Source organism: Rattus norvegicus, chromosome 19 (genome assembly GCF_021556685.1).
Source record: "Rattus norvegicus strain SHRSP/BbbUtx chromosome 19, alternate assembly SHRSP_T2T, whole genome shotgun sequence".
Classification (NCBI taxonomy): domain Eukaryota; kingdom Metazoa; phylum Chordata; class Mammalia; order Rodentia; family Muridae; genus Rattus; species Rattus norvegicus.
Genome location: NC_141552.1, coordinates 15,735,510 through 15,762,154, shown reverse-complemented (window position 1 = coordinate 15,762,154; position 26,645 = coordinate 15,735,510). Strand labels below are relative to the sequence as shown.

At 42.8% G+C, this 26,645-nt stretch overlaps 3 protein-coding genes across 5 annotated transcripts in view; 2 read left to right on the top strand and 1 right to left on the bottom strand.

Annotated features, from left to right (window-relative positions):
- LOC147998836 (uncharacterized) overlaps positions 1-26,645 on the top strand; it is a 924,038-nt gene that overhangs the window by 10,698 nt on the left and 886,695 nt on the right. The gene's annotated exons all lie outside the window — the stretch shown is intronic.
- On the bottom strand, positions 769-16,521 carry LOC147998867 (disks large homolog 5-like). The gene is made up of 8 exons (XM_087595545.1): positions 16,444-16,521; positions 15,872-15,939; positions 15,151-15,217; positions 5,401-5,506; positions 4,174-4,333; positions 2,780-2,923; positions 1,987-2,149; positions 769-1,270 (listed from the first exon to the last, which is right to left on the bottom strand). Exons 4-8 carry the CDS (start codon positions 5,480-5,482, stop codon positions 1,241-1,243), a joined length of 579 nt encoding a protein of 192 aa, XP_087451671.1. The 5' UTR covers positions 5,483-5,506; positions 15,151-15,217; positions 15,872-15,939; positions 16,444-16,521; the 3' UTR covers positions 769-1,240.
- On the top strand, positions 24,221-26,219 carry LOC147998866 (uncharacterized). Its single transcript, XM_087596705.1, has 3 exons — positions 24,221-24,416; positions 25,447-25,606; positions 26,072-26,219. Exons 1-3 carry the CDS (start codon positions 24,290-24,292, stop codon positions 26,217-26,219), a joined length of 435 nt encoding a protein of 144 aa, XP_087452831.1. The 5' UTR covers positions 24,221-24,289.

The window sequence follows — 26,645 nt, the reverse complement described above, 5'->3', positions numbered from 1 at the left end:
GGAGATGATGGCGTCCATCTAGTATAGCACATGCCCTGGAAGGACAAAAGCTACCTACAGGAGCTGTGGTGATGGCTCACAGGTTAGAGCATCTGCTGCTCTCTCAGAAGAACCACATGGTCCCTAACAATCATCTACAATGGGGAATGCTATTCCCTCTTTTGGATCATGAGGGAAATGCACTCAGGAGTGGCCCAGACATACATTTGAAAAAAAAAATTCATGAGTTACATGATAAAAATAAATATAATCAGCAACAATAAAAAACACAGCATATGAATGATCAAATGAAACAGCACCTATAAAAACCTATTTCCCAAAATGACGTTGATGGTCATTATCTTTGTGGTTTAATACTAATGCTGTATTGTAAGAAAAACCGAGGCACATGGTTCTCGATTAGGATTATTCTATATTCCTTTGTGAAAGTTGTCATTTTTTCTGCAGCTCTACAGGCATGAGTGTGTGTTACTCAATATCTGGTGCACACAGTCAATAAGGAATGGGTGTTGTAGACTGATATAGATTAGGATGAGCAGAACACATGACAGCATGGATACAGTATGTCAGTGATTACATCATAAAGTGTGTGTCCATAAAAAAAGTCACATTATCCACACAAAAGACACTATCACCCTGTGTACAGCTTGGTGGCTTTAAATTCCCTATTTACTCATGCTGCCTGGACCATGCAAAGATCCATATCCAGCTGTCAGTTCTAAGTCTACAGGAGGGGAAAGGACCCTTGAATAAGATGGTCTTAAGAGTCAAGAGTTACAAATCAATTTTTATTCATAAGGAATACAATTTACAAAAAACAGGCATAAAATGAACAACTAAAATGGTATAAAAAATGAAAAACAGTAACAAGAATATATAAGTATGAAATAACAAAAAGAAAACTTCAATGAAAATCATAACCAAAAATATTTCTTAACAGCATTTTCTTAATGAACATTTAGAAACACAGTTGTAGTGCTGTTTCTCCTCTAGGGAGATGTCAAGGCAGTCCCCTCAGATGTCTCTCAAATGGTGTTGTCGGTATGAGAGAGGAGAAAGACCTCAATGAGACAGGCTGGCATACGGATACATAAATTTAGGGTCTCTATACAATGAGGAAATTAACTGAGAAGAAGAATATTCTCCCCAAAAAAGTCTTTGACTGTTGAGGATTGTCGTCAGCAGGGAACTCCTGACAGAGAAACTCACTCTTCAGGGGGCTGTCTTCTTGGGATCTGTCCTATTCCATGTCTCCTGCAGTTCCTGAGACCTGGGAGGAGAAGGCAGCTATTAAGACACTGATTTAGTGGGGACATGCATACCAGGTGTCAAGTTGCTGCCTTCTGTCCCTTCAGCTGCATTGGACAGACAGCACTGATCTTTTCACTGAAATCATTGCTGATATCTCTGCAGCCTGGGGAAAGTCACCAACAACCCTCACAGTACTGTGGGAGAACAAGCTGCTCCTCAAACTTCTACCAGTGAAAACCAAGAACGGGGAAAGGAGAAGAGACCTAACTGGGTTGCAGGAAGAAAGTAGAAGGCCACATGATACTGAGATCAAAGCCAAAGACCAGGACTCATTTGCCACTTGCACTTGGTTCTTATCCCTACAAGGTGCTTCCAACCATCACATGACCCCTGTATGACCTTTGTCACACGACCAAGAACTCGTTCAAAACTCTTCATAGCATCCAATCTATGACAGGGAGATGCAGTCATGTGATATGTTATTCCTCTGTCACCATTTCTGGACTGCAGTTTCAAAAAGAGCAGAGAAGTGTACTTGCCCATAATTCAGTTTCTGAAAAGTGGTTAACATCCCAGAATACTTGTGCATAGACAGAGCAATGAATAACTCTATCACATGAGGTGGGTGACTGATTGGGTGTGGGGAGATTAGAAAGATGATAGGGGAAGCAAAGATGTATCCAATAGGCAAATGGTATCAGACATTGTCAATCTGACTCAGCTGCTTGTTCCTACCACATTTTGCTGGGTCTGGAGGTTGCTGGTCTTCTCCTGTTCGTCTTCATCATTCGGGTTCAACTCAAACAAATATTGCTGTAACTCCTTGCTCTCCTGCTTCAATGTGACCAACTTCTTCTTCATACATGCCTGGTCCAACAGGAGCCGGCTGTGCAGGTTGCTGGAAACACACTCTGCATAGTAAGATCCTGAAGCCTCTTCCTCCCATTCCAACTGCCAAATCCCACAAACTCCACCAGGACCCAGATACCCATAAAGACTTCATAGAATACATCTCCATACATGTAAGGCTGCTCCACAAACAGCAAACGGCCAATCCAGGGAAGAATAAATTGTTTCTGTGACCCAAGCACCTAACAGTCCATGTCTCTCCAAAAGAACAAGGAATCTACAACTATCCATGAAAGCCCAATGCATCTGGGCAACATCAATTAGTAGGCAGTAAACAACCACAAGAGGACAGTAGAACCAAGGGAGGTCATGCTAACCATGTGGTCCCCACATTGAGCTTTGTTAAACCTGGTATGACCCCAGAGGCCCAGGTCGGCCTAATAACACTCTGATGCCTGAATCAGTATAGTTCTATCCAGAGCCTTCTAAAGATGCATAGACACTGTGGTGATAAGTCACAGTCTCTTATGGAACTGAAACTGAGTCCAAAAGACCCAGGGCACAGTGATATTTAAACAGCAGAAGACATGGACCCAGAGCTGTAGGCTCTCCAGTCCAGAACAAAGAGAGGCAGCAATGGATATTCCACAAGTGATGGGCCCTTTTGACCAGTACTTACCGATAGAAGTTAATCTCCTTCTTGAGCTCCTGAAATTTCTCACGATGTTCAATGTTCTTTGTGTCTAAGTTGTGCAGTAATGACATGACCTCTTTCTCCTTTATCTTCAAGTTTTCATAAAATGGATTTGGCCTGAAGTAGGGGCTGGCCCCAGGAAGATAGAACCCAATGAACATCAAGGTTTAGGATTATATGAACTCAGGCTATGTCTTGTATTACCCCAGCCCTGGAAGGACACTTTCTGAATTCTACATATTTGGATCTTCTTCAGCTTCAGAAACTTGGAATTGTGTGCCCAGGACAACAGAAGCTAAGCACCCAGATAAAGGGTTCCCTGGCTCACTTTTTTCAATCAGGAGGGCTGGATCTGCATTCAAACCTGTTATGCTGTCAAGAGCCTAGGCCACAGAGCTTACCCAACCACACACACACACACACACACACACACACACACACACACATCCAGAAACCTCTGATTTCATTTTTCCTGTTTTGACAAGTGGAATGCTACAAGCCGAATAACTAATATTCTAGAGGCAGACAGTACACATAATTCTGGAGATGAGACCAGATATTGCCACAAACTTATAATCTGCCCAAGGCATACAAATGTATAGACAAATGTGACTACACAGGCAAAGAACTGTGCTGTTGAAAGTGGGGCTTCCAAAATAAAGCACTTACACCTCCATGAAACTATTATAAAGGTAAATCCTGAGGTCAAAAAACAGACCCCTAAATTCCAAAGGTGGAGGGATAGAGAAACATATAAAGGTTGTGCACATGCATGCAGAGCTGTGCACACACAGACACACAAGCTGGGGCACACCCACAAGAAAAGAAAAGTAAGGTCTCCAGCTCCGAAAAAAAGAACCAAAAAAAAAAAAAAGAAAAAGAAAAGAAAAGTAAACAGACTCAGAGAATGAGAAAGAGAGACAAATATGGAAAGAGCACAATGAGAATCAGTAGAAATGCATGCACCATTACTGTCTCAGAGTGTAAGGCACAGAGACAAGAAGGAGCAGGCCAGAGCCTCAGGCCTTCTACTTAAGCATTGATATGAACACTGTGGGACCTGTCACCTAAGGCTGCTGCCAGGAGATGATAGCGTTCAGTCACCTTCCTAGCAAGCACAAACACTCTCCACAAACTCACAGCACCCAGAACCTTGCAAAACTACCACCTGTCAAGGGCTTTCCAATTGTACACTGGGAACTCATGCTCCAGTGACTTTATCCCTGAAATCTTCACTCAGATTGCAAGTTCAGATTTTCAACAGGCAGAATCAGAGAGTCCATTTTCAATCTCACTCCTCAGTAAGGGTCAGGTTCTGAATCTCCTATCTATGGGAGATGAGGTTTAGAACAAGGTCGTTTGTTTGGAGCAATGCATACCTCTTGCTCATGGATCCACCTGTCACATAAAGGAGGCGATCTGTCAGCTCATTTCTCTCCTTGGTAGTTAGCTCCAGTTCTCTATTCAGCCTCTCCTCTTCCTCGTTGGCCTGCACCTTGTTTAGGACATTTTCAGGGGATGACGTCTGTCTGCAGGCCGCTGTAGGTAGAAGAACACAAGTGAACCCGCATGGGGTGAATGCATAGAGCATACACAGACCACAGTGAGGTCCAAACAGGAGAACATGCTTGGAAGCCAGTGTCACTGCAAGGAGTTTGGTCTATGTGTAAGAGGCATCCTAAGTGGATCACAGTTCCCCCACTACTATATAGAGACCAAGAGATGTAAGCAGCCAGGTGTTCCCTATGCCCGCCCACACAGGCTTACAAGTACCAGAGAGATGCCTTCTCCAGGATTATTATCAGGTACGCAGGCTACAACCTGGTTTCAGGACCCTCACCCCTCTGGTTTCAGAAGTCAGATCATCAATTCAGCATCCACAATGACTTGATTGATCAGGGATACTCAGATATCCTACACTGTTACTCTAGTCCAATAACTTTGCATTAAAAAGTCATGTAGGGGGAGGACATGGTCAACAGATTTATTAATTCCCCCTACTGAAATGACAAATGCCCCAGAAGTGCCAATAGGTTACAGGCTCTTTCTCTACCTGCTCCATATAGTTTGGCTACTGTAGAAAAATATCTGCCACACAGAACCTCTAATATATGAAGGTAAGATTGGCCCCGTCAGCCAGAGGTAGTCACAGGAGTTCTAAGAATATAAGGTCATGGCCAGGAGCACAATTCTCTCCCTCTTACTACTGTCAGATAGTCACTGAATTTAAAGAAGCAATGAAAGTGAAGTACACTGATGCCCTGTTTAATTCAGAAAAGTTATACCCTCTATGACTACTTATGGTGTTATTATATCAATTTAACATAACGAATGCACTTTAAAAGTAAAGACTAGAAGTTCACCCAATAATAGCATAGGCATTGCCATATCCTCCATGTGGTTATGGAGAAACTAATGATGTGAAAACCTTGACTTTCAGGAATTGTGGTAATCATGGAATTCAATATCTGTGGAGATGTTCCAGTGGTTGTGGCCCATTGCTATAAAGGCCAGCTGAAGGCCCCCACACTCACCCCTGAGAGGAAGCTCAACATACACTGCCCAGAACTTACTCCACATTCCCCATGTCCTGTGTCCATCATTACCTTTAGGTTTCATTTGCTTCACTCTAGACTCTTCTCTATCAACATCAACTCTCCCAAAGCGCCTACAAAGACGGGCAAACATGTCTGTGGATATATCCTTTCGACACTAAAAGAAAAAGTAGGGAATTGGTTGTCACAACGATACTGGTGACATCTAGGGATTCCAAGAAGTCTCTAGGAGACAATAGAATGTCCACGAAGGGACGGCTGATGTCACGGAGAACAGACTTTGCCTCCCTGCTAATGTTCTCCCTGTACTGAGCAAAAGCTGATGTGCCCTTTTCAGGAGACTTCCCTGTGGCATAGCCACTGAGCACCACATGCTTCCAAAGCCAAATTTGGCTCTAGGCTTGATTGGAAAAACCTAAGTCATTGCTATATATCTAAATGAGTGCTTCCTCCCCAATCCCTGCACAGAAATGTTTCATCCTACCTCAAATTCTCCTCAGTCAGCAATATTACCCATTAAAGATTACTGAGAAATCACACCAGTTACTATAAGTAGCCAAAGAGGTCTCCTGTCTCATCATGTGCAGGTGCATGAAATCACACCCAGAAATAGCCTGTAGGATAGGTTGCGATGTGGGTGTGTATTATAGGTACAACCTGAAGCTTTGTGCTTAACATTTAACAGTTGCCACCGGATTCCTTAGGAGAAAGAATTGCATTCATTATGGTCCTGGCAACAATGTGGTGATCTGTTAGCAGAGGAAACTGAAATATTGGATCCACCAGTGAATGCACCCTCAGGCTGAGTGTGGGGCTCTCCTCTCTGCACCTAAGTTACAAAAGCAGTATTGCTTACAGGCCTCTCTAAGCTATAACGTCTGATTTCATCTGAAAAATAAAATAGTCAGCAATGTGTGTGTGTGTGGGGGGGGTACAGCCAAAGGAGTTGGACAAGCCTAGAGACATAACTCAGTGGACAGAGTAAGAAACAAGCATCTTCACTCCTGTTTCATGGATCACCCCACAAAACACAAACGCATCTATCCTACTAAAAAAAAAACAAGTTATTTTATTTAATGCATACACTAATACTGTTTACAGTATTGGTAGCAAAGCTCAGATTTTGGGGGCAGATCCATGACTTGAACTATCTTCCTGACAACATATAAAACAATAAATAAATAAATAAATAAATTAATAAATAAATAAGAAAAAACAGAAAAATAAAAAAACACAAAAAGCACAAGCCTTTCATGTGAAGTTACAGAAGAATGATCCAGTGGTCACTTCTGACCAGGCCATTTTAGCTATGACAGTGCATAGTGAACCTTAATTTGATGGGTCCTATATAAAGCTTTGTGCAATATTGTCATTTTAACCAACCTCATCTAGAACATACATAACAACACAGGATATGATCACAATGTCCTTGCTGTGTATCAAGTTATTTTTCTATGTCCTTGATTGTCAGGCATATTACAGCAACAATCTGAGATGGCTGGTAGACTTGGAAGAAAGTGGATATGAAAGATCCCCGTTTGATATCAGTACAGCCATTTCTTACGAATGAGAATCTTTTAAGCTGGCCCTCGCTTAGCCCCTACACATTAGACAATAGACCAGAAAGTACAGAAAGCACATTCCCACCCACTCTCTAGGAAGCTGCCGGACCATAAGAACAGAGGGTACAGAACATATTTACTGCAGGGCAATTAGAAGACAGGAAACATCTCTGGGAAGCTGACTGACCACTATAGAAGTGAGATATCCTTGGTACTGAATGCAGCTGTGCTATAGGCTGACATAGCTATAGCCTTGTCCTGGGAACTCCAGAAGAGAAACACCTGCCAAGACAGATATCCTTGGTCCTTGTCCTGGGAACCCCAGGATAAGAAAACATATATCAAGTCAGACGTCCTTCATACTGAAATAGCTGCATTGATGTGGTTACGGCCTTATCCCAGGAATTCCAGGACGAGAAACATCTGCCTAGTTATCCTTGGCACGAAATAGCTGAGCTAAGGAAACTGTGTAATCTTAACTGACATTTTAAGCTGTATATTTCTGTTGTTTGAGGTTCCTCACATCCCTCCTGCGTGAGGACCGTGTCGAGCCCCAGTGCATTGGTATCCCAAAGTAAACCTCTTGTTTTTACATCAAGACTGAGTCCTGTGTGTTCATGGGGTGGTGATTGTCCTCAGGACTGGAGCGAGAGTCTCCTCTGTCTGAGGGTCTTTCAGATAAAGCTATAGTTGTGGGTTACACACCTCAGCTCTCATTGGCTAATGCTGTCCTCACAGTCCTTGGAGGCCCCTTTGTAAGACTACCTGTTGGAAAGTGGAAGCAGCTTTATTTGAGCTCAAAGTGAACAGGACGAGCAACTTAGAGAACAAGATGGGGTAATTGAGAACCTGTCTAAAACCAGCACTGAAACCCACCCTCCATTCAAAGCATCATCTACCAATTCTTGAATTTTTACCATTCTCTGCCAACCAGTCTTTCATTCAGGAAAGGTAGAAAAGAACTGGAAATGATCTTTGTATTCTAAGGACCTTGATCTGTCTTTCCTTAGGTCCACGTTAAGAACAAATGAAATGGGTATCCCCATCTGAATAACTTAGTATCACCTACTCAGCATTTCTAGCCTAATACTGTGCCTATGGCAATCTCAAGCTTCCCTGAGTGTTGCTGCCCCAGCAAGAAGAATGAAGTTCTATGGTCAATCCCCAGTGAACCTTTCAAGGGGTTAGAAGAAAGCCATCAGAGATACTGCACTTCATTGTCCTTAGATTAAATCAAGATGATACAACGTGAATCGATTGGGCTATTCAACCACACATCTTCCTCACAACCCCACCTATCTGAGGTCATTGCTTGGCAGAATTCATGCCCCACCATCCGAGATATTTCTTGATTCATTGCTGCCAAGGGCCAGGTTTCCTGAGTTTTGTTTTTTATAGAATTGTGTGTAGTCAATCATAGTTGCCCTCTGTAAGAAATGACAAATATCTATAATAACTGAATATTCTGAAGGTTTTTATACTGGTTTTATTATACATATAACTGTGAAACGGAAAACATACATATTTCATCAATGAAATGAGTAAGATTGATTTAATGAACAGAAAAATGGATGGTACTTCAAAACTTCCATGATTACATATTATCTATTTAATTCCCTCCACAATAGCAAGAAACGGACATTATTATTTACTTAAACCAAGAAAATATTAATTGTTTGGCCTGCTTTTCTGAGCTTCCTTAAGGTATAGTTAATTGACAGAGCTGTGGTTTAAAATTAGGGTCCATATTCTTCTGTTTTAAATGTGTGCCTTTTCTTTCTATTTTTTTCTCCATCTTTATTAAATTGGGTATATCTTATTTACATTTCAATTGTTATTACCTTTCTGGGTTTCCAGGCAAACATCCCCCTAACACCTCCCCCTCCCCTTCTATATGGGTGTTCCCCTCCTCATCCTCCCACCATTACCACCCTCCCCCCCCAACAAGCCCCTTCACTGGGGGTTCACTCTTGGCAGGACCAAGGGCTTCCCTTTTATTTCTAGTGGGTGCTGCTCTCCCTGCTCCGTGGGAAGTGGATGGGGGGAAGGCCCGGGCCTGAGGTGAGTTGGAACTGGGGTAGAAAGGCATAGGGCCTCCTAGGTGAGAATGCCAAACCACCACTGCTGCTGCAGCCACCATGGAGAAGCCTTTGTTCCTGCTGCAGGGAGGAGAGTCTGGTGCCCACAAGATGGCTGAAGGGGAGCTGAGAGTGGACAGCTTCATCACCCGCCTGCTGGAGGTATGAGGATATCGTCCGGGAAAAATTGTGCAGATGACTGGAGCAGAAGTCCGAGGGCTGTGTATCACGTCTCGTGAAATCTTTCTTAGCCAGCCAACAGCTGTGAACACAGGTTTCTTTTGGAGAGCAGGCCTGTGCAGGCCCAGAACCTAGGTGGGACAGTTCAAGCTACCCTTTTTCCATGGCCAATCTCAGATCATATTCAGAAAGTATTTCTTGGGCTAAAGAGATGGCTTAGTGGTTAAGAGCACTGACAGCTCTTCCAGAGGTCCTAAGTTCAAATCCCAGCAACCACATGGTGGCTCACAACCATCTGTAATGAGATCTGATGCCCTCTTCTGGTGTGTCTGAAGACAGTCACGGTGTACTTGTATATGATAAATAAATAAATAAATCTTTAAAAAAAAAGAGTATTTCTTCCAGGTGATGGATTTTCAATTTATGGAATTGAACTAACTTACTCATGGTGGAAGTCACACAGAGAGTTAAAGTACAGAAGGAATAATCCAGAATGTCCACCAAAAGTTGCTGTCACACCAGGGCTTTTAAAAGCTCAGCTGCTAGAGAAGCAATGTAGTCTTTGGTTATTCTCAAGCTTAGGTCTTCTAGTCATTATAAGCTGACCATGACACAAAAAGAGTCATCTATATCAAAATAGAGAAGAGTAACTAGATTCACACCACACTATCACATTACTACTGTATTTGAGGTTCTCAGTTAATATCTAAGAACCTGGAAGAGGCCTGGGTCTTGCTACACAAACTCATGATTTATGTCCCCATTGTCAGCTGAGATTCTTCATGCAGCCTGGGGTCAAGGAGGTCATCCCACAAAGCACAAAACACCCATCTCAGATAAACATGTATGGTTTACTGAATCCAAAACATCCATGAATTTCAGGACACAATTAAATGTTGAAACCTAAGGATAATAGATAGAGAAGAGAATTAAGATTTCTAGTTCATAGATCCAGTAAACACCTTCAACAAATCATAGCAGCAAACTTTCATAAGGTAAAGAAAGAAAAGGCAATAAAGGTACAACAAGCCTACAGAACATCAAACTAATTGTACCAGAAAAATTCCTCCATTCACATAATAATTAAAACGCTAAATGCACAGATCAAGAAAGAACATTAAAAGGGGTAAGGTATAAATATCTAGTAACAAATAAATTCAGACGTATCTGAATTACACCAGACTTCTCAACAGAGATTCTAAAAGTCAGAAAATCTTGGGCAGATGTAATACAGACACAGGCTCCTATATCCAGCATAATCATCAATCACCATAAAAGGAGGAACCAGGATATTTCATGACAAAACCAAATTTAAAGAATTCTTTTCTATAAGAAAGCACAACAGAGGCTAATAGGAGGAAAACTCCAAGACAATGAACTAAACTATACCCAAGAAAAACCAAGAAATTAATCTTCTCTCAATAATTTAAAAAAAGAGAAGAACACAAACATAATTTCACCTATAACCAGAAAAAGAAGAGAATGCAGCAAACATTGGCTTTAATATCTGAACAGATCTTCTTTCCCTAATCCCCAAGCTCCCAGGGGCCAAACTGCCAGCCAAACTGTATGCAAGGATGCTCTATGGTTCAAGGTGAGGCCTGTAGCCCCACCAAAGGCAGATCCTAGAGGTGTGAGGTGGGGATGGATATGTGTGGGTGCAGGAGCACTGTCACATAGGCAAAGCTGAGCAGAAACGGGATGTAAGGTTTGATGAGGGGAGTCTGGAAAGCAGGACAACAGTTGAAATGTAAATAAATAAAATAACCGATTAATAAAAAATAGCCAAAAATAAAATAACAAGTAAAAAGGTAAATGAAAATTAAACCAAACCAACCAAACAAACAAACAAAAATCCCTGTAGTGGATTGGCCTAATTCTGCTTGTATTTTAATGCTAATTTGTGGAACTCAGGACTGGTTAACCCCAAATAACTGACCCTGTTCCCAGTTAACTGTGATTATAAAGAAGCCAACAGCCAACAGCTGCACAGCAGAGAGATGGGGGAGGGGAGCTTTGAGGGCTTTGCTAGAGAGGATCATGAGGAGGGAAGAAGGAAGAAGAAGCTGCCAGAGAATAAAGGAAGAACATGTGTGATGGAGAGAAGAGAGGAAGAGAACAGCAGCCATGGTTAAGGGAGAGGAGAGCCTGGTCCTGAGGGCTGTCCAAGTGGAACAAAAACAGTCAAGATGCTACACAGGCTGTAAGAGTTGAGCGTTATTGTTTGGAAAGTAGATCTGATACCATGGAGGGCAGGCAGCTGCCCAGCTACTGTGCTGACGAATGCATACTAAAAATAAATTTAACAAAATATGAGTAACCAGTAAGACAGCTCTGTAGAGGATCCTAAAAGGAATACTTTAGTTTGAAGGGAAGGACAAAATACCAGAGAACACAGGGGATAAATTAATAAAACTAGGAAAGTTAATCAAAGAAGACTGGGAAAACCACAAAAATTAACAAAATGACAAAATTTAATACATAGGTTTAAATAATAATTACATATCACTAAACTCAATATCTAGGGTGGTGGGGCATGAATTCTGCCATGGTCTGAACTCAGAAAGGTGGGGTTGGGAGAAACATGTCTGGTTAAATAGTCCACCCACATTGTGTCAATGTGATTTAATCTAAGGACAAAGAAGTGGAGCATCTCTCACGACTTTCTTCTAACCCCTTGACAGGATCACTGGGGTGTGGCCTCAGTACTTCATACTTCTTGCTAGGTCAGCGAAACTCAGGGAAGCTTGAGATTGTCACAGCACAGTATTAGGCTAGATATACTGAGTAGATGATACTAAGTTGTTCAGATGGTGATATCCATTTGCATGTGTTCTTAATGTGGACCTAAGGAAAGAGAGATCAAGGTCCTTAGAATAGAAGGAACATTCCCAGTCCTTTTCTACCATTCCAGACTGAAAGGCTGGTAGGGAGAAAGTGGTAAATAATAAAGAATTAATAGATGATGCTTTGAATGAAGGGTTGGTTTTTGTGCTGGTTTTAGACAGGGTCTCAAGTATCCCATGTTGCCCTCTCCCTGGCTGGCCCGGTTCACTTTGAACTCAGATAAACCTGCTTCCACTTTCCAATAGATAGTCTTACAAGAGGGGCCTCCGAGGTCTCTGAGGACAGCATTAGCCTTTGACAGTTGAGGTGTGTAACCCACAACTATAGTTTTAGCCACTTTGTTCCATGTCTACCAGCTATTTCAGATTGTTGCTGTCTATGCCTGACAATCAAGGACACAGAAAAATAACCTGATAGAGAGCAAGGACATGGTGATCACATCCTTGCCTCTGCTGTATGTTCTGGATGAGGTTTGTTAAAATTCCAATATTGCAAAAAGCTTTATATAGGGCCCATCACATTAAGGGTCACTGTGCACTGTTTCATCTAAAATGGCCTAATCAGAACTGACCGCCAGACAACACTTCCTGCGAAGTTCCTATGAGAAGCTTAAGTTTTTTGTGTTTTTTCTTCTTCCTTCCTTCCTTCCTTCCTTCCTTCCTTCCTTCCTTTCTTTCTTTCTTTCTTTCTTTCTTTCTTTCTTTCGCTTCATAGGTTTAGAAGAATGTATTTTGGGCCACGGATCTGCCCCTAGTATCTTAGCTATGGATGTGATCAATCAGTGTTAGTGTGTGCATTCAATAAAATGTCCATTTTTGACTAAGGTAGATGCTTCTGTGTTTTGTGGGGTGACCCATTGTCAATGTGTAGTGAGTTGGGGCCCTGGGTATGGTCGCATACCCCCAGGACACAGGGGGTGCAGAGCAAAGGCATAAGAAACTGCACACAGTTGTAAGCTTTATTAATCCTTATTAAGCTAAGAATATGCATTACTACAATTTTCATTGTGTCAAGATAACATAAGATCATTATTCCCAGGATACCAAGAACAATGAGGGAAGATTAAACAAAGAAAGACGAATAAACGAAAGCTTCTTCTAAAAATATTCATATAACAAATAACCTCTCTTATTATAATCAAAATATACTCACCATTACCAAGAGAGCGTTAGAACCACTTCCACAAAACGGGACACAGCAGAACATAATTTAAGGCCAAGTGAGAAAAACATTTTCTTCTCCAGGGCGGCATTCCAGCCCCTACTTTATTTGTCACCAGGCCTTTCTTGACCCTGCCTGGGAACTGCATCTCTATGTCTTAACAATTCCTTCTTTTTTCTTTTGTTTTAAAGTAACACTTTACATAACATAGCTAAAGGTCCTTGTAGGGGTTTAGTCATGTAAAAATAAAGCAACATAATACATAATGTACATAAGATTATGGCAAAACTAGCTCCTCCCATGCTATGGAAAATCCTTTGAAGCCAAGCCTTGGGATCTAATCCTGTCAATTGATCAGCCAATAATTTCGCTATTCCATATCTTCTAGCTGTTTACCAAAAGACATTCGAACATCATATTTCAAGGCATTAATTACTTTTGAAGCACTTTCATTACCCTCTAAATAGGCTTGAATTAACTTCCAATCATGTTCTGTGTCATTATCCATATATTTACTAACAGAAAAGTAGTAGGATTTCATCATGATAAGCAATATAAGCCCGATAACTGGCATTGTCCGCAGTAGAAGAAACCATGAGTAAAACACACATTGCTAAGAATAAGTGCTCAGCCGTAAAGGACTTTCCTGAAGGAGACAAAATTATTCCTTTCAGTGCTTAATCGCTTCACCTGACCCCACATAGGTAATAGGGTTGTCACTACACGGATCCTTATCCATTGTTGTTTGTGGACACTAAGAGAAGCCAGGGCCTCAGTAATGGAGGACACCTCCTCATCTCCTGAGAACATCCATCAGGAGAAAATGTAGCTGGTTTAACTGGATTCCTTTGAGGGTAGGGAGCAGTTCTTATTATTCTGTGCTTGGATCCATCTCCCGGGTAACCAGAATAGTCTCCCATCCTGTAATGAGACAAAACCCTCTCCCCTATATACAATGATGTCCTTTCCTGCCATTCAGCATCCCGGGCAATTTTTATCCATACTGTCTTTTCCATGCCTTCTTGGGGGAAGTTCAACAAAGTGTCTATTGGCTCTTGATATAACTTCACCTTGTGGTAAATTAAGAAAATTAATAACGTATAATGCTTGTGCCAATATAGCCCTGGGACTGGTCTGCAAACTCCATTCAGGTTGCATAAGGCCATCTCTTTTCCCCCTTTTTAATTTTATAATTTGTCCTTTCAGGGTATGGTGAATTCTTTCAACAAAAGCTTGTCCTTGTGTATTGTGTTCTGTACCAGTAATATGTACAATATGATATCGTTGACAAAATTGTTTATATTGATAAGAAATATATGTTGTCCATTATCAATTTTAATTTTAGAAGGCAGTCCCATAACAGCAAAAGTTTCCAATAGATGCTGTATAACATGAGCAGTGCGTACTCCTGGAAATGGTGTAGCCCACACAAATTTTGAAAAATTATCTATGCTTACATCTATATGTGAAAGGCGACCAAACTCAGAAATATGGGTTATATCGATCTGACACGATGTATTAAGTTGCATCCTTCTGGGATTAATTTGAGATGGAATACATTTTATACGTGAAGACTGACACATAGGCAATTAGCAATAATTTGTTTGGCTTGAGAATAGGGAATCTTATATTTAATATGTAAATATCCTGTATTGGCATGATTATGACTGTGTTCTTCTGGGGTAGCAAATGCCACTAATTGATCTACCATATGATTGCCAAGTGTTAAAGATTCTGGAAATTTTGAATGTGATCTAGTATGTGTAATGAATATTCTAGAGTTTCATAATAACAATAGTCCTTTAATATGTGAGAATAACATTTAATATAGGCTTAGTTGTAGAAACAACAGCAGTCGCAATATTCTGTACTACTCCTACAACATAAGCGGACTCAGCTATAATATTTTTACATCATGAGTAAAATCCTGGAATACATTAATTACCGCTAATAATTCATTTTGTTGTACTGACCCAAAAGAAGATTCTTGTCCCCAAAATTAATCTTTGGTCCAATAAGCCATCTTGGTCTTAGAGCCATCTGTAAACACAGTAAGGGCTGATGGTAATGGATCAACAGAAATTAGTGTATTTATCAAATTTTTTTTGTTTTTTAAAGCAATCCCACAATTTACTATGGAGAGGATGAAATTCAACATTTCCAGTGTAAGAAATCATGGCTAATTGAAAAACCTCAGACATCTGCATTAAATATTCCCCTTTATCTTTGCTTAATGGGAAAACAATAGCAGCACAATCATATCCCCACAGAGTAACAGGTCTTTGTATGCCTTGCTGAATAATTCAAGAAATTTGTTCCTCATTAATTGTAAATGTTTGGTTAAAGTTTTATTTAATATAAACCCATTCTAAAGGCAACTCATCCTGAGCGAAAGTGCCTGTAGGATATTCAAGAGTATTTAAACATATAATTTAATAACTCTATCTGGATCAATACGTGCCAAATATGCATCTTTCCATTTTCAGAAAAGATACCCTTGCATGCCTTCATATAAGCATTAATATCCCCAGCCTCCTTTATAGGTAATAATGCTCTCCTGTACTCTTAATTAGCATTTTCAAAAGCAAGCATTTGCAGCAGTTGTCCTCCAGCTACCTCTCCTACCATTGTTCTTTCCAATGTTAATTTTAATATACATAAAAACTTAATATATGGTTCATAGAAAGCTACTACCTTTTTCAACCAACCAGTATCATCCTTTATAATAAGTCGGTTGGGCCACACCTTGAATCGATGCTGGCCTAATTATAGGAAAAGAAAAAGCAGGTGAATTCGTCATTATCATCTTGTGAATCTAATGGTCAACATGCCATCCTCGGGAAAAGACTTAGAAAAACCTGCTTCAGGCAGTGGTGCAGAGGGCAAAACTTTTACTTTCGTTTTGTCTTAATGAAGCTCTAGCTTCTTGTTCTGTATTCGTTATTACCCTGTCTGCATTCATGGCCTTGAACACAGTAAAAATTACAGCCCAAAGAGACCAGAAATTGGAATCTTTTTGCCCTGCCTGACAGCCTTTTTCTCCTTAACTTTCACTTTGACCCAGATATCAGAATCCCTGGAACCCTCGTAAGGGAACCATGGAGTGTACTCTTGCTGTCTCTAAACACTTTTCTAAACCAGACTGATAGACATGAATTCCCTGCACTCTTAAAGATGCTTAAGCATAGCGAGATGAAGAGAAGATTTATCTTGTCCCATTTCCTTGTAATAAATTGTACTTACCTTATCTGACTGTCCAGACTTACCTTCAGGGACCCTGTTCCAGTGCCATAGGTCGACGTCTAGGGTGTTGGGAGCCCTGCGTCCGGTCGCATTCCTTTCTGTGTTTCCCGATGCTCAGTGGCCATGCCACTCCAGCATGCTTTGAAATGAACCAGTCCGCCGACACCACCACCACCATCACCACCACCACCACCACCACCACCACCACCACCACCACCACCACCACCACCACCAATTTGGTTTTGTAAATAAAGTTTTATTGACATCGCCATACTCAGCATTTACATCCTGTTCAGTGCTGCTTCTGGCTGCAGCTGCAGGGCTTAGGAGCCACAGAGCCCTTTAGGCTCCCAGAGCTGAGAGCATTGACCTTTGCCTTGTTTGTGAAAGAGGTGACTGACCCCTGTGCTCAAGGTGGCCTTTCCGTGCCCTTTAACCCATAGCATAGGTCTCTGTGCCATCCTCTCCCTTTGCTGTGGTGTGCACTTCCTGGTACATTTCTGTTAGCTCTTGACATTTCCAGAGCATTGGGTCTTGCAAATTGAATTTGCATGGCACCAGGAATAGACCTGATGGCAGGGTGTGGGACACTCCCTATGGGGACCCTGCCCAGGGGCATAAGCTTACTTTTCCAGTCAACTCCCTGAACAGTGAGCCTTTGTGGGACAAGGTACTTCACGACATGACTTGACCTCTCTGCAGTGCACCCAATCCCTGCTTGGCTCAGATGTCCCCCAGAGAGGTTGTGTGAGTATCCCCAGTAGAGGCAGCACTCTGTGTGGTGGCATTGACATGGCATCCAGGAAAGTCAAAACCAGAGGGACATGTCGGGCAGTTGGAAGCAGATGTCTGCGTCCATGGAGAGAAGGATGGGCTAGACACTCCTACAGGGGGTGAGCTGAGAAGCACTTCCTTGGCTTTTTCACAGCCGTGTAGGCTGCATGCCATGCTGTGTACCCATGCTGTGCTGAAGCCCCAGACTTTGAGTCTCCCACAGCTGCTGTGTCCTGGGGCCAGGGTAGGATTAAGCAGACTTCAGCAGGAGAAAGGTGAAAACCCTGGTTGCGGGGTTGGGATGGCACAGTCATAAAACTCCTGCACATGAGGCCCCTGACTTAGAGCCGTATAGCAGCTGTGACAAGCCAGCTCTGGTGACACTCATCTGCAATGCCAGGCCATGGGGGGTAGAGGCAGTAGGATCAGTTGTTTAATTATCCTTGGCTACACGGCAAGTTCGACGCCAGCCTGGGCAACTTTGTCTATGAAAATAAGACAAAACTAGGTCTTGACTCTGAGCATCACTGCCTGTACCTGGCACGGTTGCCCCACCCCAGGTAAGAAACCCCTCTGTCCAGAGGCCATAACTGCAGGAGACCCCTGGCCAAGTGTCTATACCGCGCCTTGTTTGACTGGACTGTGCTGAGGACCAACCACACTCTCAACAGGAAGGACATGGGAGAGGCTGTTTCTGTGAGGTCCCAGGCCCTGAGACGGCCAAGAATAAACCCTGTCCTTGGGAAAGCCATGGAGACTAGGAACCCACGGGATCTCTGCAAACACCAGGGCTGGCAGAGGACTCTGATCCTCTACAGCAGCTGCTCTCAATCTGTGGGTTCTACATCAGCGCTCCTGCACACCAGACATTTACACTACAGTTCCTCACAGTAACAAAGTTACACTCATGAAGTAGCTCTCCAATAAGTTTATGTTGGGATGACAACGACATGAGAACTGAAATAAAGAGTCACAGTGTTAGGAAGGGTAAGAACCGCCATTCTATAGGAACCCAGGCATCTGTACTCGGTGTCTGGAAGTGTGATAGGCTAGGCTTCACCCTCAGCGATGCCAGCATGTGGGCACCAAGCCCAGGTTCCACCCCAATGCTTACTGGATATGTGCAGGCCTGGTTCCATCAAGAAGTAATAAAGGAACCCTTGGCAAAAAAACACTGGGTACCAAACAGGTCAGGAAAAGACATCCCCTCTTCTGCAACTCCTCTCAGGAGGGCTAGTCTTCCCAGGAGGCCCCGGCTATATCAAAACCTTGTCTCCCAGTGCTTGCCCATTGGTGTCTTGGCCATTTTCAGATTTGAGGACTTTGAACAGAATAGCTTCCAGCAGATTTGCATCAATGAATCCAACAAGTAGTTGCAGTCCTACTTCACCCAGCACATCTTCAAGCTGGAGCAGGTGGGAGTGGACACCTATTCCCCAGCCCAGCCCAGCCATCACCCTGAATGTCAGCTGTGTCCCTCAGTATCAGCAGGATGGGGCCTGGGCACCGTAGGTTCCCCAGGACCTAAAGCTATGTCCTTGAACTCAGTGCCATGCTCAGCCCTTCCAGCCTCTTTCAACCCTTCTGGAAGCTCAACTGCTCCTGCAGCAAGGCAGCAGTGTGCACATTCTGTCACGTCATTTGTGTGTGTTTACAGGAGGTCAGAGCCTGTCCCCTCTGGTCCTTTCTTTTGCTGTATTTGCCTTTCTGAGGAGGCAGCACCCACAGGTATGGGAGGCAACCACATGCATATTCTGCAGCCATGTCTGATTCCTCTGAGGCTCAGTCCCACTTACACACCTACCCTCCAACCTCCCCCCTCCATGTCACCCCTGGGGCTCTGTAAACCTTCCTGCTTTCTGTCTTTATATAACTGGTGACACTGCAGCCCTCAGTGGTGTCATACAGTGTTAGTTTGTCTTTGCACTGCCTGGAGGTCTGACTTAGGAGAATGGCTACCATTCTCATTCCTGTTCAAGGATCAGAATCTGAATCCTGTGTAAGGCTGAATAATATTCCAGCACATGGCTGGGCCATGTTGAATTCACACAGTCACCTATGGATTTTATGTTTTGGCTTGTAAACACACACATATAAGACTCAAGTGACACCCAAGTGGAGAATTGCTGGAGTCCTCCATGGCTTTCTGAACTGTCTGAGAGACCATCCTGTCCACAGTGTATAGGGCACCATCTACTCATAGCTCACACAGCATGAGAAGATTAGTGAGGGTTAACCTGGCTTCTCTGTCTCCTACTTTCTGCCACACTAGCCCTAGCATCTTTCTGTATTGCAGTGAATGTTTAGAACCCAGGAGGATGGCAGCTTCCTTGCTCAAATATAGCAAGTTCCTCCTTGCCTGCTTTGAGACTGAGTCTCATGCAGCCCAGGCTGGCTTTGATCTCACCATTAGTTACGATGGCCATGAACTCCTGGTTCTCATGCCTCAGACGTCTCTGAGCGCTGGGTGACAGGTATGCACCACTCTTAAGTCCTGCCACTGGGACAAGAGTGAGCAGAGCCAGCTCTGAAGCACACACTTTGCTGGTGTCAGGGATGACTGACTTATGATCCTGTCTTCCTTGCCCATGGCCCTTCTCCTTGGTGCATGCCATCCTTCCTCCCTGTGACTCATGGGGGACACCAAGCCTGAGGATGTCAGGAAGAAGTTTACTTACTTCACTGGGTTGGAGGCTGTTAGGTTCCTGCGTCAGTAGGTGCGATTCAAGCTAGAAGGTTTGTGGCATGAGAAACTGGAACAGAACTGGAATGGCAGGAACAATCGTCGCCTGGCTCTGAGAAGACCAGGTGGGCAGAAACTCATCGTTGGGCAGGTAGTGAGCTCAAGACCAGGCTGGGCATTGCTCAGTGCACGTGAACAGGTGTGCTTACATGGACATGTGTTTCCCCCACATGGTCACCACTTATCCAGGCACGGTGAATACTCCAAGGAGCTTTTTATGTTTTAACATTGTGTGTGTTTGTGTGTCCATACATACATATACACACATACATTCGTACATAAACACGAATACACGTACCTGAAAACACATGCATATACATGACTATACACATTCATGCTCATGCACAGATATATACACACCTACATGCATACACACATACATACACACACATACACACATACATGCATACACACATACACATATACATACACACATACACACACATACAATACATATACACACATACAAATACACCTATACACACATATAGACAGACATATACACACATGTACATATACACGTATACACATACATGCATACACACATTCATATCCACATGTACATACAGACATATACATATATACTCACATACATGTAAGCACATGAGTGGAAGCCAGAGGACAGCTTGTCCCTTGGTTCTCTCCTTTTTACCACGTGGGTCCTGGGGATTGAGTCAAGCTCATCAGACTTGACAGCAAGCCCCTTTAACTGTAGAGCCCTCTCATTGGCTGCCAGTTGCCTCTTTCCACAAATTCTATCCATGGTGGAATGTTTACAGTTGTTATTCTCATGATTCCTTCAGCAATAGCGCAGACATTATTTACACTGCATTAGGAGTTATAATTCATGTAGATGTCAGGAGAGCTGGAGGCGTGCATGAAGAAGAGAGCCCACTTTCAATGTCATTATGTGGTATTGCCTTAGGCCCTTTTATACACTCCCCTGGCTTTGTCTGAGTATATGTTTGAGGTCTCTCTATGACTGTGCAAAGAAGTAAGAGATAGGGCTGGGCCACAAAATAGGAAAGTACTTGTTCATCCAAAAACAAAAACAAAAAACAAACAAACAAACAAAAATAGCTCTAGGGTTAAATATTGGTGCTAGTACTGAACTACACAGCCAGAAGGTATTTTTCTAAGTAAATAACACAATATTGGGGATGACAATATGATCAAATATCCTACAACATAAGTTTGCAATGTTACCTACATTTTATAAATCAAGTCTGACCACCGTTTTGGTTGTTTCCAATCCTGTCTGAGTGCATCATCACGGGAATCCCAAGGAAAATCAGAAATGGGTTCTTGAAGCTGTTGCACAGGGCCAGTATAGACCTAAATACCACAGAGGAAACCTTGATTCTTATCACAAGGGATCATTCACCATCCCTCTTGTCACATAACTTATGACAAGAGGTCACCTTTCCTAAACTTAGCCTTTTTCCTGAGTGCTGCAGAAGGGAAGACCTGGTGTCAAGGGGTCTGGATTCAAACCACAGGACACTGAATTCATTTAAATAGGTGTAGTTTATTAATGCACACACCAATACAGTTCAACCAGAGCAACAGCTCACAACTGTGTACTGGACATTGCTAGGCCCCGCTCATTGCAAAATCCACATGGGCTCATGCACAAGTGCTAGAAATGCTTCGGTCTGTGGGCCCTGACTCAGGCCATTTTACACATAATTGTTCCTATTTTCCTTGAATCTATTGGGTCCTATGTGAAGAATACACTTTGGGAACTTGTTAAGATTAACAAACCTCATAACATACAAAACATAACAGGGTATGTGACCAGCACCACACAGTTCAACGTCAGAGTTTTTTGTTCTTTGTTAGTGTTTTTCTTGGCATCCATGATGTGGAGGCGTATTACAGAGCAATAGGAAAGAGCTGGCTGCTGTGTAACAAATTCACTGCTATTAAGGTAGGTATGGGGGCAAGACCTCAGCAATAGCCCTTAAGATCGGAAGGAGATGATGTGTTTAATAACTGAAAGGAGCTGCCTCAGCTGTGTTTCTCTGCCTGCTCAGTGCCCATTCAACATCACTCTGTCCCTGAAGAGGAACTCAAGGTCTGCCCCCAGCTGCCTGTGAGCCAGGAAGAGGCACAGAAAGGCAAGGCCACAGCACTGGTTTCCAATCCCTCAGTAATGCTGGATTTCCAATAATGTACTTGTATACACAAATACACTGTGGTAAGTTGCAATAGATACTAATCATTTCTCACATAGGGCAGCAGTTGATTGCCTACAACTAATTCTATTAAAAAAAAAAAGAAACCTGGCTCTTGTAGAAATATATAAAGAAATACCTAGGATGGTGGGGGATGAATTCTGCCATGGACTGAACTCGTGGAAGTGGGGTTGGGAGAAAGATGCTGGTTAAATAGCCCACCAGGTTCACATTGTGTCAACTTGATTTAATCTAAGGACAAAGAAGTGGAGTATCTCTGATGGCTTTCTTCTAGTCCCTTTAAAGCATCACTGGGGTTTGAACTCAGAACTTCACACTTCTTGATGGGGCAACTACACTCAAGGAAGCTTAAGACTGTCATAGGCACAGTATTATGCTATATATACAGAGTAGATAATACTAAGATGTTCAGATGGTGATGTCCATTTGTATGCACTCTTAATGTGGACCTAAAAAAAGAGAGATCAAGGTCCTTAAAATAGAAAGATCAGTTCCAGTTGTTTTCTACCATTCCAAACAGAACGACTGGTAGGGAGAGAATGGTAAATAATCGAGAATTCGTAGATGATGCTTTGAATGAAGTGTGGATTTCTGTGCTGGTTTAAAACAGGGTCTCAAGTATCACATGTTGCCCTCTACCTGGCTGGCCAGGATCACCTTGAGCTCAGATAAACCTCCTTTCAGTTTGAAATAATTAGGCTTAAAAGAGTGGCCTCCAAGGACTGTGCACACAGCATTAGCCTTTCACAGTTGAGGTGTGTAACCCACAACTATAGTTTTAGCCATGTTTTTCCATGTCTACCAGCTATTTCAGATTGTTGCTGTTCTATGCCTGACAATCAAGGATGCAGAAAAATAACCTGATACAGAGTAAGGACATGGTGATCACATCTTTGCCTCTTCCGTACATACTGGATGAGGTTTGTTAAAATTCCAATATTGCAAAAAGCTTTATATAGGGCCCATCACATTAAGGGTCACTATGCACTGTTCTATCTAAAATGGCCTAATCAGAACTGACTCCCATATAACACTTCCTGCAATCCTCATATGAGAAGCTTGAGCTTTTAGTTTTGACTTTGTCTTTTCTCGTTCTTTCTTATTTTTTGCTATATAAGTTGAGACAAAGGTAGTTAAGGCCATGAATTTGCCCCCAAAATTTGAACTACGGATGTGATCAATCAGTGTTAGTGGGTGCATTCTATAAAGTATTCATTTTTTACTATTATAAATGTGTTTTACTATGATAAATGTGTTACTACTTTTGTGTTTGGTGTGGTGGCCATTTCCCAGTGTACAGGTGCTGGGACCTTGCTCTATCCACTTAATGATGTTTATAGCCTCATTTTAGACATTTCTGTGCACCCTCTATATCTCTTGTTTATTTTATTTTTCTGATAGAAGCTCATGGTACATCTTACTCAGGCCTGTGATCAGTGCTCCTTTAGCGACATTGGTGCAGAGAGCAGAACCCCACAAGCAGCATGAGGTTCCCTTCACTGGTGTCTCCAATATTGCATTTTCCTCTGCCAACTGGTCTCCACACTTTTCCTAGCACCTTAAAGACTTCAACTCTTTCTCCTAAGGAATTTTCTGGCAATTGTCGATTGCTAAGCACATGACTTCATGAGTGTTCCCTTAACACACACCCATGTTGTAACCTACCATGCAGACTATTTCTTGATGTGATATAAAGCACCTGTACATAATGAGACAGGAGAACTTTTGACTGCATATTCAAGCTGGTGTGAAATCTCATGAAGTTTAATGGCTTACATTGGTGAATGAGGACAATTTGAGTTAGGATGAGACATTTTTTGGGAAAGATTTGAAAGGAAACATTCATTTGGATGCATAGGAATTACTAAGGTTTTTATAATCAAACCTTGAGGAAAATTTGGCTTTGGAAGCAGGAGATGCTCAGTGGCTTTGCCCCAGGAAAGTCTCCTGGAAAGGGCACCTCTGCTTATGCTCAGTACAGGGAGAACATTAGCAGGGAGGCAAACTCTGCTCCCCATGACATCAGCTGTCCCTTCTATGACATTCTATTGTCTCCTAGAGAGTTCTGGAATCCTCTGTGATGTCACCAGTGTTGTAGTGACGACCAGTGCCCTAGTTTCTCTCAGTCTGAGTCTGGCAGTTACAAGCTAAGACATGTTTTCCCGTCTTCGCAAGCGTTTTGGGAGGGGGAACGTCGATTCTGGAGAGACTAGAGTGAAGGAGTCTGGCCTTTCGTCTCAAAGTAATGATGGACAAAGACAGCACTTCTGGGGAATGTGGAGTAAGTTCTGGGCAGTGTATTTTGAGCTTCCTGCCAGGGTGGCTGCAGGCTTACGCTGACCTTTCTAGCAATGGGCCACAACAACTGGAGCATCTGAAAAGGAATTGAATTTCCATGAATATCACAATTCCTGAAAGTCAGGATTTCAGAACTTTAGTTTCCCCATCCCCACTGGGAGGATATGGTAAGGCCAATGCTATTATACTGTGGACTTCTGGTCTTTACTTTTCAGTTCATTTGTTATGTTACATTGATATAATAACCTCATCAGTAGTCATGGAGGGTCCACCTTTTCTGAGTTTAGACAGGGCAGCAATGTATTTCACTATCATTGCTTCTTTAAATACAGTGGGTATCTGACAGTAGTAACAGGGAGAGATTGTGCTCCAGGCAATAACCTTATGTTCTTAGACCTTCACTGATTTCTTCTAACTGGCAGGGTCATCGTTAGCTTTATATATTAGAGTGTGTGTTACAAACATGTTTCTAAAATACCAAAACTATTTGGATCGTGTAGACCAAGATTCAGCCTGTAACCTATTCGCACTTCTGGGGCATTTGGTATTTCACATAGGGACACTGATAAGTCTGTTGAACATATCCTCCCCGGAAATGCGTTTTAAATCCAAAGTTGTTGGCTTAGAGTATCGGGGTAGGGCATCTGAGTGTCTCCAATCACTCAAGTTTTCTGGATGGTGAATTTATCATCTGAGTTCTGAAGCCACAGGAGTGAGGGTCCTGAAACCAAGCTGTACCCTGTTCAGCTGATGATAATCCTGGAGAAGCCATCTCCGTGGTACATGTAAGCACGTGATGTCCGGCATAGAGAACACCTGGCTGCTTATGTCTCTTGGTATCTATAGAGTAGTGGGAGAACTGAGATCCACTGAGGAGGCCTCTTAAGCATAGACCAATCGCCTAGCAGTGACACTGGGTTCCTGGCTTATTCTCCTGTTTAGGCCTCACTGAGGTCTATGAACACTCTATGCATTCTCCCCATGCAGGTTCACTTGTGTTCTTCTACCTACAGACGCTGGGAGAGAAACATCATCCCCTGGCACTGAACTAAGCGAGAATCAGGCCAAGAAGGAAAAGGAGAGGCTGATTAAAGAGCTGCAGCTCATTACCGAGGAGAGAAATGACCTGAGAGATCGCCTGAGGTTTCTGACAGAGAGATCCATGAAGAACAGGTATGAATCGCTCCAAATGCTCTTGTTTCATTCCTGGGTCTGCAAGGTCACCTTCTTATCCTATTAAGGTTTTGGGTTCTAGAAAGCTGTGCCTCCCTAACCACCCTGTGCTAAACCTCACCTCCCATATAGTGGAGATTCAGAACCTGACCCTTCCTGAGGAGTGAGATTGAAAATGGACTCATCTGCTTCCATTTATTTTAAAGCAGAACTTGTGGTCTGAATGAAGAATTCAGGGATAAAGTCAGGGAGAGTGAGTTCCCAGTGTGCATTTGCAAAGCCCTTGACAGCTGGTGGCTTTGCAAGATTGTAATTGCAGTGAGTTTATGGTGAGTCTCTGTATTTGCTAGGCAGGTGACTGAGTGCTGGAAGATCCAGGCAGCAGCCTGGGGTAATTTAGGACCCACCCTGAGTTCATATATTCCTAAATGCCGATGTTCATTGTATTCTATCATTTGGGGCCAGGTCACACTTCAGGCCAAATCCATATTATGAAGACCTGGAGAGAATGGAGGAGGCGGTCATGTCAATTCTGCACAACTTAGAGATGGAGAACACTGAGGTCCATGAGAACAACCATAAGCTGAAGAAGGAGATTACCTTCTCTAGGTAAGTCCTGGTCAGAAAGGCTATCACTTGTGGAATGGCCATTTCTGACTTTCTTTGTTCTGGATTGGACGGTCTTCAGCTCTGGTTCTATCTCTTGTGCTATTTACCCATCAGTGTTCCAGGGTCATTAGGACTCAGTTTTCAGTTCCATAAAAGACTGTTCCTCATCCCAGGATTGTCGAGGCATCTTCAAAAGGCTCTAGAGAGAATAGCACTGATTGAAGTCAGCAGAAGTTTATTAGGCTGACCTGGACCTATGGTGTCACACCAGGTTTTACAACACTCAGTGCGTGGACCACATGGTTAGCATGACCTTCTCTTGGTTCTAGTGACCTCTTTTGAGGGTGTTGGCCCAGTACTAATTCATGTTGCCCCCATGCATTGGGCTTTCATGGATAGTTGTGGATCCATGTTCTTTCTCAGAGGTGTG